Consider the following 15927-nt stretch of genomic DNA (forward strand, 5'->3'; position numbering starts at 1 on the left):
TTCTGTTGATTTTATTACCCGTGGGAAAAGTTTCGGGAGTGGGTAGTACATACTCCCTACGTTGCATAATGTAGTACATATAAATTATCTGAAAGGTGAAACTATAGAAATTTTGGTCAACTTTATAGAGAAAAGTTTTTTAAAAATCTATTCGCACTACGTCGTGGAGCGGATGAAGTAATTGGCAAGCTACAAAGGCTTAATCACCATTTTTGTAACGAGAAAGCTTGATCACTTGACTATATGTGCTTGGTTTGGCTTATTAGACTTGTGTTACCTGACGCGTCATGTGTATACTTGCAAAACTTTTTTTAAAATAATGAATAAAATATACTCCTCCCTCCATCTCATGTTTATTGGACTCCTCATATTTTCGGTCAAACTTTAACCATCTATATAACTAACAAGATATAAAGTACATGATACAAACATATGTATTATTGGGTTTGTATTTGAAAGAGGTTGCGCACAGTATAATTTTTGTGACATGTCCTTTATATTTTATTAATTAAATCTATTGTCAAACTTTGACTCAAAACAAGAGAGAGCCTAATAAACCAAGACGGAGGGAGTAGATGCATGATTTTTTTAATGAAATCTCAAAACCATATTCCCTTTTAAAACATTTAATTTCAACACCTGGTTTCTCTCCTTGAGGACGAAGAGCTTTTGTCTTCCTTCTCCTCCAGGACGAAGAGCCCGTCTTCGGTCCCATACTGGACGAAGAGGATGTCTTCGGTGTCGTGCTGGATGAAGAGCTTCCCTTTCGTTACCTGATGGACGAAGAGTAGTCTTCCTTCCTGACCGGAACGAGAAAATGTTGGCCCAGGTGCACGTGCACACGTAAACTCACATATGATCATCCCCGGTGCACCGTAGCTCCTATGGTCGAACCCTTCCATCACCAAGACCGCATCGATGTAGAGAATCCATTCGTACGAACAAGAGCTCGAATCATGCATTGTGGAGTATGAATTTTGCCTTTCAATCTACACCGACCATCGTAAGCCTATGTCAACCTTGGTGATTTTTTTCCAATTAATCACATCCGTCTACTCACTTGGATGCCGCTATCTATGCCTCAAAGCTCGTGTCACTCCTACTGTTTTTTTTCAATTAATCGGAGGTGGCTTTGTTACATGGGTCACCAGCAGATCCTCGATATGCCTCAAAGCATGTGTCGCTAATAATTGACATAGCGGAGTCGGTTTCGGAAACAACCTCTAATTTCTTATTGTTGCAAGCTGCTTCGCATGCAGAACCGCCTACAAGTTCTATCATGCCACAAGTGGCTAACAATATATAATCGCCTGAAGTACTCTATCATTTTAAGCGGCTTTCTGCATAGAACCGCCTATAGTGTAGTACTTTTTTTGTACCAGAAAGTTCCATTGCAATTCAAATGCCAGAAAGATCACATGTGCATCTACAGAGGCATAAACATTCCCATTCATCGCAGAAGTCAATTACATTGCATAATACATTCAAGAACTAGAGAGAATTTGCTTGCATTCATCGAACATGACCCGTCATCAATTTAAAGGTACATAGAACATACAGACCTCAAATACATAATGAACCTTAATTTTTGACAACAAAGGCATAACTGCCTTGGCTAGGACGAGTTAAAGAATGAAAGTTATTACTCAACACATACAAGCAAAAGTTAGGCACACCTTTGGCACATGGAGAAGTCTCAACTTTCATCATCGGTCTATAGTCTCGTGCAACACCATCTAAAAAGAAGCTATAAGCATACAACAACTAACCCTAAAATCAAAATCCATAAGCATACAACAACTAACTCTACAAATAAAATCCGTAATTACACACCAACTTTCCCCACAAGCAAAATCTATAAGCATATAACAATTTCCCCTACAAACAAAATCCATAAACACACAATAACTACCCCTGCAAAAATCCATCGGCGCAAGGCTGGTAACACTTGGTAGCTCACCGTGTCGGTGATGGAGTGCACCCTGGGAGGCCTTAGTGGAGGTCGATGACGGCGACATTGCCCTCCCAGGGGTCGCCACACCCCTCCCAAGATGCCTAGGTCAACGACACAACCAGTCTGGATCTGCCACCACACGCGCCACACATGGACGGATGGGCCACCTCGCCTTTGTGCCATCCCCACTTGTCGATTTGAACGTTGTGTTGGTGGTGTTAGGGTTTGGTCGTGGACTAGGGAAAAGGAATAGGAAATGAGATGGAGGAAATTGAAGGGGTGGTGCCTAATAACCCTTAGACAAATAGAAGGGAAATGATGCGCCCATAGGTACGCACCAACCGCATCCAATTCTCATGGAGAAACCGCATGCACTTGCTTTGAACCTAGCGGCGGCTTCGAGGAGCTAACTGCCTCCAATCTTTGCAAGCGGTTTTAGCTTACAAACTGCCTGTGGAGCTTTTTTTAGTGAAGTGCATCCTAGGTCCTCGAACTATTTCGAGTGTCACGTAGGTCCTCGAACTATTTCGAGTATCATCCAGGTCCTCAAAGTGCAATAAGTGTGTACGTACGTGACACCTCTGACATAGTTTGAGGACCTATGTGACATATCTGAAATAGTTCGAGGACCTGGATGACAGACATATTGCACTTCGAAGACTTGGATGGCAATTTTCATAGGTCGAGGACCTAGTTGAGACCTCTAAAATAGTTCGAGGACCTATGATGCACTTCACTCTCACTCTCTCTCTCTTGCGAATGAAAAGGATTGCAATAATCAAGCTTGGTCATTACAATCCTGCTAACATAGGATGCCGATATCATTTAGACATCCTCGCAACAAACAGCGGTGCAAGGGAGAGCTTGCCACATCTGGGCAAGAGTATGGCTCATCTTATTTTGGTCCCTATGAACAATTGAAATCAAATGATCTACGCATTGCCCTAACAAGCCTTTTATTTCTCCTATAAGAGAGGCTACAGAGGATCTATTTGGCTTCGCATCATTGATCATATCAGCAGCGACCAAGCAGCCCTCTCAACTATGATAGGCAACGAGGTCCATTCAAGGCCGAGCGCCACTCACTCCTTACAAGCAGCAAGTTCCCCCTCCAGGGTAGTCACACATGTGATAAGGCACGGACATAACGAGAAGCTAATCTCACCACCATGGTTCCTTAAGATCATGCACACCACCTAAGTTGTGGGCTTCCCCTCTATGCTTCATCCATGTTGAGCTTCGCCCACCCCTCAGCGGTTTCTCCCATCTCTCCGACGGACAGTACCTCCCAAGCTTACTATGGCAAAAATAACCGCCTTCGACGTGGGTATTTCGGATGACTTCATTCTGCTTCATCACAACCGCTTTCGGAGCCCGCTACTAATACCCATTTTTCTACTACTGTATTTTTTATAAATGGTAATATACATCATGGTACATGGCCATGCTTGCGAATACGAGCCGACAAAACAGCTACTAAGTCTGACAATTTGATGCACCATGTCCCCGAACGAACGAGGAACACGCCATTTTTGAACGGAATGGGAACGACGGCACATCGTCCTTTCTGGTCCTCGCATAAATCGACTGCATTTTCCTTTCGAGCCTTGCCGGCTCGGCGAGCGCGTACGATCGCCGGTTCCGTGGGCTTCTCTGAACCAAAATTTGTAGCGTAATGCAGAGGCGTACTAGCGAATAGCGATCGACGGCGCAGCGCGCTCGGCGGATCGTTGGCTGCTTGCGACAGCCGACAGGGTCTCCGCGTTTCCCACCAGGTGCCTGAAACCGCTGAACATCTGACGTCCGCGCCGCTCTGCGGAAGACTCCCAACTTCCCAAACATCCAACTTCCCGAACGGCCGGCCGCTGTGGACCGCATGCTTGCATGCATGCATGCATGACATCCTCGTCGCAGGTTGCACACACGTACGGAGGAAGCGGTGCACACGCGTATTCGAATTTAGCACGAGGTGTGTATTATACGGTATTTCCGTTGCATAGGAGGCCGTTCGGGCACCCTGCCCGTCTGTATCTAACCTGTTTTCAGCGGTAGCTTCATTCTTTGCTGCCTGCTGATGTCTCTACCGTGGAGTACTAATTTGTAACTGTATATTTTTTTTTCTCCCATAGTGCATGTGCAGGCATGCAACAGAGCTCCAGCTTTTCCCGCCGAAAAATAATAATGGTGCGCGGTCTTCTTTCACAAAGCAAGCATACGTTTGCATGGAAGGTACAGCACTTGTGCGCCCGGTTCGGTCAGCCTTGATGTCCACCCTCACAGCGAGCGTGGCCTAACATCATTCGCGTGGCACCATGTCCACTCGTCCATTTTCGCCCTCTCCACTCTCTATATATAGGTGACATACATTCCAGGACAGGAGCAAGGATCACAAGCTACCTATCATTCCTTTCTCGTATCCGGGCCAACTCCTGGTGGTTGGTCTCCTCACCCTTCAGCTAGCTCCTTCCTACGAGCAGAGGTCAACTACCCGCACGCCGGCCAATCACCTTCATAGCCAGAGATCACAGCGCAGTGAGACATGGAGATGGCCGCGGTGACGAGGGATGGAAAGAATGGCGGCGTCCCAGAATGGCGGGTGACGGTGCCGGAGGGCGCGTCGGTGACGCTGGAGCACGAGGCCTGCCTAGCCGCGCGGGCATGGGCGTGGATGGTTTCTTGTGTGGTCGTGCTCGGGGAGAAGGTGTCCGGCTTCGCCAAGCGGATATGGAAGATCGGCGCCGACGATCCCCGGCGGGCGGTGCACGGCCTCAAGGTGGGCCTCGCGCTCGCGCTGGTCTCGGTGTTCTACTACACCAGGCCCCTGTACGACGGCGTTGGCGGCGCCGCCATGTGGGCCATCATGACGGTCGTCGTGATCTTCGAGTACACCGTTGGTAAGTCGTCGTACTTATACACCCTCGCACGTTACATCTAGCAGAAGAATGTACGTACTATGTTGTAGTCAACGTACGTACTTCGATTGGCTTTCTGATGCTGACCTCTCATGCATGCACGTGCAGGTGGCTGTGTGTACAAGGGGTTCAACCGAGCCGCCGCGACGGTCAGCGCCGGCGCGATCGCGCTCGGCGTCCACTGGATCGCGGCCAACGCCGGCCACGAGTACGAGCCGTTCATCCGCAGTGGCTCGGTTTTCCTGCTCGGTAAGTATCCACGCGTGCCTGTACATGAATCGCGTATCGTGTGCGCCCTAGCTAACGGTCTTGCTACGCGTTCCGTGCGTGCAGCTTCCATGGCGACGTTCTCGCGGTTCATACCCACGGTGAAGGCGCGGTTCGACTACGGCGTGACCATCTTCATCCTGACGTACAGCCTGGTGGCCGTGTCGGGGTACCGCGTGGAGGCGCTCCTGGCGATGGCGCAGCAGCGGGTGTGCACCATCGGCATCGGCGTCTTCATGTGCCTCTCCGTCTGCGTGCTCATCTGCCCCGTGTGGGCGGGGCAGGAGCTGCACCGCCTCACCGTGCGCAACATGGATAAGCTCGCCGGCGCCGTGGAGGCCTGCGTCGAGGACTACTTCGCGGAGCAGGCGGACGGCAAGCAGCAGCCGCCGTCCGCCGGGGCGGACGGGTACAAGTGCGTGCTCAACTCCAAGGCGTCCGAGGACTCGCAGGCCAACCTGGCGCGGTGGGAGCCCGCGCACGGCAGGTTCGGCTTCCGCCATCCGTACGAGCAGTACAAAAACGTCGGCGCCGCCATGCGGCACTGCGCCTACTGCGTGGAGGCCCTGAGCGGGTGCGTCCGCTCAGAGATCCAGGCGCCCGAGCACGTCAAGCGGCACCTCGCCGACGGCTGCACGACGGTGGCGGCGCGGTGCGCGCGGGTGCTCGGGGAGGCCGCGAGCTCCGTCAGCGCAATGACTACGTCGTGGAGCCTCGAGTTCGCCGTGGCCGACATGAACACCGCCGTGCAGGAGCTCCAGAGCGACCTGAGGGAGCTCCCGTCCAAGCTGGCCGAGGAGTCGCCTGCGACGGTGATCGACGCCGTGCAGCTCTTCACGGTCACTTCGCTGTTGATAGAGGTGTCCACCAGGGTGGAGGGCGTCGTGGACGCGGTCGACACGCTCGCGAGCCTCGCCGGCTTCAGATCAGCGGACGCGAAACCTGAAGCTTCAGAAACCGAAACCAAAGCGATCAATCCAGACTCGGACGAGGAAGCACACTGAGCAGGATTATTAATCGGATCAGGATGCAGGTCGGAATTGATCCCAGCCAGATGAGTGGAGCCGGGCAGATTAAACTGGTTCCACGATGGCGTTCGAGTGAGCTGACACATCATTCTTTATCTGATTATTTCTGCTCGCAGCATGTGTCATTTCAATCCCGATTGATCTCCAGCGGTGACAGAGTGGCCGAATTAGATCAGTGGCGAATAAAAAAACACGTGAACACTTGGCCCAGGTCATTTAGTACGTGCATAATAAGTCCCCTCCCAAAAAAAATCTACCTGCAGTAATTCAGTAAGTGTTTAGGACATCTACAATACAGAGTGATTACAATGTGCTTATGAAAATCTACACATCGTTATGGACTTTTTCTTCTAAATATCTCTGTTTATTTCTATAGCGGAGATGCCAGTAATTGAGCAAAAATCTCCACATCGTCGTATACACCTGAAAAATCGCCAGTAAATTCAAATAAAATAGCAAAAAAAAAACTGAAAGTTTTGTACATAAAAATGAACAAGTTTTCTATGTGCATGCAAAATTTCATGACAAATATGACAATGGGGGAGCTCGAGGCAGAAAAAACAAAATCACTGCTCCAAAATAAAATAAAAATTGAACCATTATCAAAATTCTTTTTTCCCACTGTCGGTGTCAAAATCGGCGGATCTCGGGTAGGGGGTCCCAAACTGTGTGTCTAGGATCGATGGTAACAGGAGACGGGGGACACGATGTTTACCCAGGTTCGGGCCCTCTCTATGGAGGTAATACCCTACGTCCTGCTTGATTGATCTTGATGAATATGAGTGTTACAAGAATTGATCTACCACGAGACCGTAATGGCTAAACCCTAGAAGTCTAACCTGTATGACTATGGTAATAAGTATATCATTTCCGGACTGACCCCTCCGGTTTATATAGACACCGAGGGGATCTAGGGTTTACATAGAGTCGGTTACATAAGAAGGAATCTTCATAGTCGGTCCGCCAAACTTGCTTTCCACGCCAAGGAGAGTCCAATCCGAACATAGGTACAATCTTCGGCCTTCATGTCTTCACAGACCATCAGTCCGGCCCATGGATAACAGTCCGAACGCCCGAAGACCCCTTAGTCTAGGACTCACTCACCCACAGCTCCATCGATGTCATATCGCATCAAAATTTTGCACACACATAGAAAACTTGTGCATCTTCATTTTCCATTGCAATTTGTTTCGATTTTATACTGTTCAACCACGGAGCAGAGGCTCCTGTGCACCAAAACATCGTCCTTGTAACCTTGCATTATAAATGTCCTTAATGTTTACTCAAAAATTGATTTATTTTTCTAAGCACGGTGGTTCCTGTAGAGGTGCCTAGAAGAACACAAAGGTGCATCGAGAAATAAATCATTTATTATTAAGCATTGGTACTTATTGGTAGCATGCAAATCTAAATTTTCTAGTGCATATGTGCTTATTTGTTTCTTCATTTATTTAATTATAAGGTCTTATGTGGACACTTAAGGGCCAACAAGGGAGAAAAAACATGTGAGGATGAGTGGATCCATGTATATAGAATAGAAACAAGAGGGCTTTGTGCCTGGACACCAAAATCATATTATTTTTTACTAAGCTATCCTATTATATCAAAAAAATTACATGCCTTAGCACAGATACACAACGAAGCACGGTAACAAGGCAAACCCTTTCCACTACTTGGCCCAAGTCACTGCGAGCATTACCCAGTATGTGGCTCGTTCGGGGCTTCCGGCTTTGGATGTTAGGCTTAGGTGAGAGGTCTGGATATATGGCCCAGCTTGCACCCCTTCATCATTTGGATAGGAGGAGCGGCATATGTTGCCAAGATGGCGGGTTCAGGCATATTGTTGTACTACTTTGTAAGGTCCTCAAGAATAATCAATAAAAATGGCCGCATGCATCTCCCAGATGCAGAGGCCGGAGGTCATCCTCCTTTTCTAAAAAAAAGTCACTGCGAGCAAGTGCAGGCGCACCGACCATGTTTCTCGTTTGGCTTTTGATTTTGAATCTTTTATATCTTTTGAACAAAAGTACAAATTAATTTTTGTTTGCATATTTGCATTCCTTGTGATGTGGTCTTTGAAATAAGATCACTTTTGAATACGTTTTGACGAGTTTTTAGAACTTCACCATCTGTTGAAACATGATACGGACCAACGAAAAAAATTCCATGTTTCAAAAACTGAAACTTAAAATTTGATGTCCTCTTATGCGCAATCCAAGGACTTTACGGATCATGAAGCAGTCGTGCAGCCGGATACAGTTGGACAGGTGCGTATCCCGCAACTGCGTGCCCGTGCGAATTTCCACCAAGTCACTGAATATTTTACCCGGTGTGTTGTAAAGTTCACACGCACACTCTCTACGAAAGAAGAAAAAAAAGGTTCACACGCACCCTGCAGCAGCCAGCACCAGGGTCATGGGAGAGCAAATGATGAACTTACCAATATTACGACACTGTGGCTTTCATGATCTGCGCACCAGCTTATTTTGGAGTGACTGACACGCTGTTCATTGATACTCCAAATGCTCCTACCAAAGAAGCAATTGAGCATATACGTCATGCATGCATCTTCCTAATCGAAGTTACCAGAATTTTTCGGTATGCTTTTTCCATATGCTTTTCAGATGTTGCATACAGCAAGGCTAAGCACCGGTAGTCTATATAAAGTTATAAACAACAACGAATAGATTTTTTGTGTGTGTCTTACCTGATGACTCGCGCCTGCCACGAGTCGCGTTGTCATCATCAATTAAATACTAACTCGCCATAGCTGGTGCTTGCAAAAGACATTTTAGTTAATTAGCTGATAAGAGTTAGTGAGAAAAGGGGTGTGTGTATTGTCTCCTTTTCAACTATCTAATAGAAGACCCAGTTGTTTCAGCACCGAAAACAGCTGTGTGTGTGTGTGTGTGTAGACGTCAATAAAAGACCAGGAACCAGAAAAGTTTGGTCATATTGGTAATGGGATCATATGGTCTCGGGTAATGTCAAAGTTAGCATGCATGCTAGCATGTTGTCTAGTAAAATCACAAACGAAAGTACTCCCTCTGTAAACAAACATAATAGCGTTTAGATCATTACTTTAGTAATTTAAACGCTTTTATATTAGTTTACAGAGGGAGTACTTCACACACGACACTGGCACGATTGCAAATCCAGCCATTTGCTATTGTTTTATATTTGTCCATGGACGGTGTGATACGCAAGTCGTGCAATTATCGGCTGGCAAACATCGTCCGTGTAGAAGTGCTCAATCACAGACAAAGCGACCCGTCTCAAAACAGCCACACAGCCAGATGATACAAGATATTAAAAAAAAACTCAAAAGCTATCAAACCAAGAAAACACGAAGAAACATGTCGAGAGCGCAAAAACACATAGGAGTGCATTACCAAACACCTCCAGCAAACCACCGAGAAGAAGCATAGGAGCCACGCCGTCGCAACAGAGAACACCCGCACTCAACGATGACGCCTTCAGAGAGTCACGACGCAAAGCGCCGCCGCCCCCGTGTCTGCCGAAGTCGATAATGGTTTTGACCCTCAGTGTCGGATGGTAGGGAGAGGGTTAGGACAACGCCCCAAGAGAAAAGTGGCACCTTACCCCAAGAGAAAAGGGCCACTTGTGTTGGGAACGTAGTAATTTTAAAAATTTCCTACGCACACGCAAGATCATGGTGATGCATAGCAACGATAGGGGAAGAGTGTTGTCCACGTACCCTCGTAGACCATAAGCGGAAGCGTTATGACAACACGGTTGATGTAGTCGTACATCTTCACGATCGACCGATCCTAGTACTGAAAGTACGGCACCTCCGCGATCTGCACACGTTCGGCTCGGTGACGTCCCACGAACTCTCGATCCAGCTGAGTGCCGAGGGAGAGCTTCGTCAGCACGACGGCATGATGACAGTGATGATGATGCTACCATCGCAGGGCTTCGCCTAAGCACTATGATGATATGACTGAGGTGGATTATGGTGGAAGGGGACACCGCACACGGCTAAGAGATTAATGATCAACTTGTGTGTCTATGGGGTGCCCCATGGCCACGTATATAAAGGATGGAAGGAGGAGGAGGCTGGCCCTCATAGGGCACGCCCAAAGAGTGGAGTCCTACTAGGACTCCCTAGTCCTAGTAGGATTCCACCTCCCACATGGAATAGGAAAAAGGGAAGGGAGAAGGAGAATGAAGGAAGGGGGCGCCCCCTTTCCCTAGTCCAATTCGGACCAGTTCATGGGGAAGGGGCGCGACCACCCTTGAGGCCTTTCTCTCCTTTCCCGTATGGCCCATTAAGGCCCAATATGAATTCCCGTAACTCTCTGGTACTCCGAAAAATACCCGAATCACTCGGAACATTTCTGATGTCCGAATATAGCCTTCCAATATATCAATCTTTACGTCTCGATCATTTCAAGACTCCTCATCATGTCCCCGATCTCATCCGGGACTCCGAACAAACTTCGGTCATCAAATCACATAACTCATAATACAAATCATCACAGAACGTTAAGCATGCAGACCCTATGGATTCGAGAACTATGTAGAAATGACCGAGACTCATCTCCGGTCAATAACCAATAGCGGAACCTGGCTGCTCATATTGGTTCCTACGTATTCTATGAAGATCTTTATCGGTCAAACCGCATAACAACATACGTTGTTCCCTTTGTCATTGGTATGTTACTTTCCCGAGATTCCACCGTCGGTATCTCAATACCTAGTTCAATCTCGTTACCGGCAAGTCTCTTTACTCGTTCCGTAATGCATCATCCCACAACCAACTCATTAGTCACATTGCTTGCAAGGCTTATAGTGATGTGCATTACTGCTACCTCTTGAGCACTGCGTTGGATTTCCCAGAAGAGGAGAGGATGATGGAGCAAAGTAGCATAAGTATTTCCCTCAGTTTTTGAGAATCAAGGTATCAATCCAGTAGGAGGCTACGCGCGAGTCCCTCGTACCTACACAAAAACAATAGCTCAATGCAACCAACGCGCTTAGGGGTTGTCAATCCCTTCACGGTCACTTACGAAAGTGAGATCTGATAAAGATGATAAATAATATTTTTGGTATTTTTGGTATAGAGATGCAAAGTAAAAAGTAAAAGCAAAGTAAAAGCAAAGCAATAATAAAGTGATGGAGATTGATATGATAAGAAAGAGACCCGGGGGCCATAGGTTTCACTAGTGGCTTCTCTCAAGAGCATAAGTATTCTACGGAGGGTGAACAAATTACTGTTGAGCAATTGAAAAAATTGAGCATAGTTATGAGAATATCTAGGCATGATCATGTATATAGGCATCACGTCCAAGACAAGTAGACCGACTCCTGCCTGCATCTACTACTATTACTCCACTCATCGACCGCTATCCAGCATGCATCTAGAGTATTAAGTTAAAAACAGAGTAATGCCTTAAGCAAGATGACATGATGTAGAAGGGTAGTTTCATGCAATATGATAAAAAACCATCTTGTTATCCTTGATGGCAATGATACAATACGTGCCTTGCTGCCCCTTCTGTCACTGGGAAAGGACACCGCAAGATCGAACCCAAAGCTAAGCACTTCTCCCATGGCAAGAAAAACCAATCTAGTAGGCCAAACCAAACTGATAATTCGAAGAGACTTGCAAAGATAACCAATCATACATAAAAGAATTCAGAGAAGATTCAAATATTATTCATAGATAGACTGGATCATAAACCCATAATTCATCAGTCTCAACAAACACACCGCAAAAAGAAGATTACATCGAATAGATCTCCACGAGAGAGGGGGAGAACATTGTATTGAGATCCAAAAAGAGAGAAGAAGCCATCTAGCTACTAACTATGGACCCGTAGGTCTGAAGTAAACTACTCACACTTCATCGGAGGGGCTTGGATGATGATGTAGAAGCCCCCCGTGATCGATGCCCCCTCCGGCGGAGCTCCAGAACAGGCCCCAAGATGGGATCTCGTGGATACAGAAAGTTACGGCGGTGGAATTAGGTTTTTGGCTCCGTCCCCGATCGTTTGGGGATACATGGGGATATATATGGGAGGAAGAAGTATGTCGGTGGAGCTTCGAGGGGCCCACGAGGCAGGGGGCGCGCCCTCCACCATCGTGACCGCCTCGTGGCTTTCTTGACGGAGGCTCCAAGTCTCCTGGATCATATCTGATGAGAAAATCACGTTTCCGAAGGTTTCATTTCGTTTGGATTCCGTTTGATATTCTGTTTCTCCGAAACACTGAAATAGGCAAAAACAACAATTCTGGGATGGGCCTCCGGTTAATAGGTTAGTCCCAAAAATAATATAAAAGTGGAAAATAAAGCCCAATATAGTCCAAAACAGTAGATAATATAGCATGGAGCAATAAAAAATTATAGATACGTTGGAGACGTATCAAGCATCCCCAAGCTTAATTCCTGCTCGTCCTCGAGTAGGTAAATGATAAAAGGAGAATTTTAGATGTGCAGTGCTACTTGGCATAATTTTAATGTAATTCTTCTTAATTGTGGTATGAATATTCAGATCCGAAAGATTCAAGACAAAAGTTCATATTGACATAAAAATGATAATACTTCAAGCATACTAACTAAGCAATTATGTCTTCTCAAAATAACATGGCCAAAGAAAGTTCATCCCTACAAAATCATATAGTTTAGTCATGTTTCATTTTCGTCACACAAGAATGTTCTCATCATGCACAACCCCGATGACAAGCCAAGCAATTGTTTGATACTTTAGTAATCTCAAACCTATAAACTTTCATGCAATATATGAGCGCGAGCCATGGACATAGCACTATGGGTGGAATAGAATGTAATGAGGGGGGTTATGTGGAGAAGACAAAAAAGGAGAAAGTCTCACATCAACAAGGCTAATCAATGGGCTATGGAGATGCCCACCAATTGATGTTAATGCAAGGAGTAGGGATTGCCATGTAACAGATGCACTAGAGCTATAAATGTATGAAAGCTCAACAAAAGAAACTAGTGGGTGTGCATCCAACTTGCTTGCTCACGAAGACCTAGGGCACTTGAGGAGGCCCATTGTTGGAATATACAAGCCAAGTTCTATAATGAAAAATTCCCACTAGTATATGAAAGTGATAACATGAGAGACTCTCTACTATGAAGATCATGGTGCTACTTTGAAGCACAAGTGTGGTAAAAGGATAGTAACATTGTCCCTTCTTTCTTTTTCTCTCATTTTTTGGGCCTTCTCTTTTTTTATGGCCTTTCTCTTTCTTTTTTGGGCCTTCTCTTTTTTATGGCCTTTCTCTCTCTTATTTTTAATTCCTCACTTGGGACAATGCTCTAATAATGATGATCATCACACTTCTATTTATTTACAACTCAATGATTACAACTCGATACTAGAACAAAGATGACTCTATATGAATGCCTCAGACGGTGTACCGGGATATGCAATGAACCAAGAGTGACATGTATGAAAGAATTATGAACGGTGGCTTTGCCACAAATACTATGTCAACTACATGATCATGCTAAGCAATATGACAATGATGAATGTGTCATGATGAACGGAATGATGGAAAGTTGCATGGCAATATATCTCGGAATGGCTATGGAAATGCCATAATAGGTAGGTATGGTGGCTATTTTGAGGAAGATATAAGGAGGTTTATGTGTGAAAGAGCGTATCATATCACGGGGTTTGGATGCACCGGCGAAGTTTGCGCCAACTCTCAATGTGAGAAAGGGCAATGCATGGTACCGAAGAGGCTAGCAAGGATGGAAGGGTGAGAGTGCGTATAATCCATGGACTCAACATTAGTCATAAATAACTCACACACTTATTGCAAAAATCTACAAGTCATCAAAAATGTCGGCACTACGTGCATGCTCCTAGGGGGATATATTGGTAGGAAAAGACCATCGCTCGTCCCCGACCGCCACTCATAAGGAAGACAATCAAATAACACTTCATGTTTCAAATTTGTTGCATAACGTTCACCATACGTGCATGCTACGGGACTTGCAAACTTCAACATGAGTATTTCTCAATTCCACAATTACTCAACTAGCATGACTTTGATATTATTACCTCCATATCTCAAAACAATCATCAAGCATCAAACTTTTCTTAGTATTCAACATACTCATAAGAAAGTTCTATTATTAATCTTGCACACCAAGCATATTAGGATTTTAACCAAATTACCATGCTATTAAGACTCTCAAAATAATCTAAATGAAGCATGAGAGATCAATAGTTTCTATAAAACAAATCCACCACCGTGCTCTAAAAGATATAAGTGAAGCACTAGAGCAAAAACTATAAAGCTCAAAAGATATAAGTGAAGCACATAGAGTATTCTATCAAATTCCAAATCATGTGTGGCTCTCTCAAAAGGTGTGTACAGCAAGGATGATTGTGGTAGACTAACAAGCAAAGACTCAAATCATAAAAGACGGTCCAAGCAAAACATATATCATGTGGTGAATAAAAATATAGCTCCAAGTAAAGTTACTGATAGAAGTAGACGAAAGAGGGGATGCCATGGGCATCCCCAAGCTTAGGCTCTTGCCACTCCTTGTTCCATAATCCATCAAATCTTTACCCAAAACTTGAAAACTTCACAACACAAAACTTAAAGTAGGAAATCTCGTGAGCTCCGTTAGTGAAAGAAAACAAAAGACCACTTCAAGGTACTGTAATGAACTAATTCTTTATTTATATTGGTGTTAAACCTAATGTATTCCAACTTCTCTATGGATTATAAACTATTTTATTAGCCATAGATTCATCAAAATAAGCAAACAACACGCGGAAAACAGAATCTATCAAAAACAGAACAGTCTATAGTAATCTGTAGCTAGCGCAAGATCTGGAACCCCAAAAATTCTAAAATAAATTCCTGGACGTGAGTAATTTATCTATTAATCATCTTAACAAATAATTAACTAAATATAACTCTCCAAATAAAAATGACAGCAGTTCTCATGAGCGCTAAAGTTTCTGTTTTTTACAGCAAGTTCAACAAGACTTTCCCCAAGTCTTCCCAACGGTTCTACTTGGCACAAACACTAATTAAACACAAAAACACAACCAAAACAGAGGCTAAATAAATTATTTATTACTAAACATGAGCAAAAAGCAAGGAATAAAAATAAAATTGGGTTGCCTCCCAACAAGCGCTATCGTTTAACGCCCCTAGCTAGGCATAACAAGCAAGAATAGATCTAGGTATTGCCATCTTTGGTAGGCAATCCATAAGTGGATCTCATGATAGATTCATATGGTAATTTTATTTTCTTTATAGGGAAGTGTTCCATACCCTTTTTAATGGAAATTGAAATCTAATGTTCCCTTCCTTCATATCAATAATTGCACCAACCGTTCTAAGGAAAGGTCTACCGAGAATAATAGGGCAAGAAGGATTGCAATCTATATCAAGAACGATAAAATCTACGGGCACATAATTCCTATTTGCAACAATAAGAACATCATTAATTCTTCCCATAGGTTTCTTAATAGTGGAATCCGCAAGATGCAAGTTTAGAGAGCAATCATCAAAATCAGGGAAATCTAGCAAATCACACAAAGTTTTGGGAATAGTAGAGACACTAGCACCCAAATCACACAAAGCATAAAACTCATAATCTTTCATTTTAATTTTAATAGTTGGCTCCCACTCATCATAAAGTTTTCTAGGGATAGAAACTTTCAACTCAAGTTTTTCTTCATAAGATTGCATCAAGGCATCAACGATATGTTCGGTAAAGGCTTTATTTTGACTATAAGCATGAGGA

At 44.8% G+C, this 15927-nt stretch overlaps 1 protein-coding gene across 1 annotated transcript; it reads left to right on the top strand.

The window, feature by feature from the left end:
• Nucleotides 1-4499: 4499 nt before the first annotated feature.
• On the top strand, nucleotides 4500-6320 carry LOC123185828 (aluminum-activated malate transporter 10-like). Its single transcript, XM_044597653.1, has 3 exons — nucleotides 4500-4848; nucleotides 4975-5115; nucleotides 5200-6320. The coding sequence occupies exons 1-3, from the start codon at nucleotides 4500-4502 to the stop codon at nucleotides 6135-6137; spliced, it is 1428 nt and encodes a 475-aa protein (XP_044453588.1). The 3' UTR covers nucleotides 6138-6320.
• Nucleotides 6321-15927: the final 9607 nt, after the last annotated feature.

Source organism: Triticum aestivum, chromosome 2A (genome assembly GCF_018294505.1).
Source record: "Triticum aestivum cultivar Chinese Spring chromosome 2A, IWGSC CS RefSeq v2.1, whole genome shotgun sequence".
NCBI lineage: Eukaryota > Viridiplantae > Streptophyta > Magnoliopsida > Poales > Poaceae > Triticum > Triticum aestivum.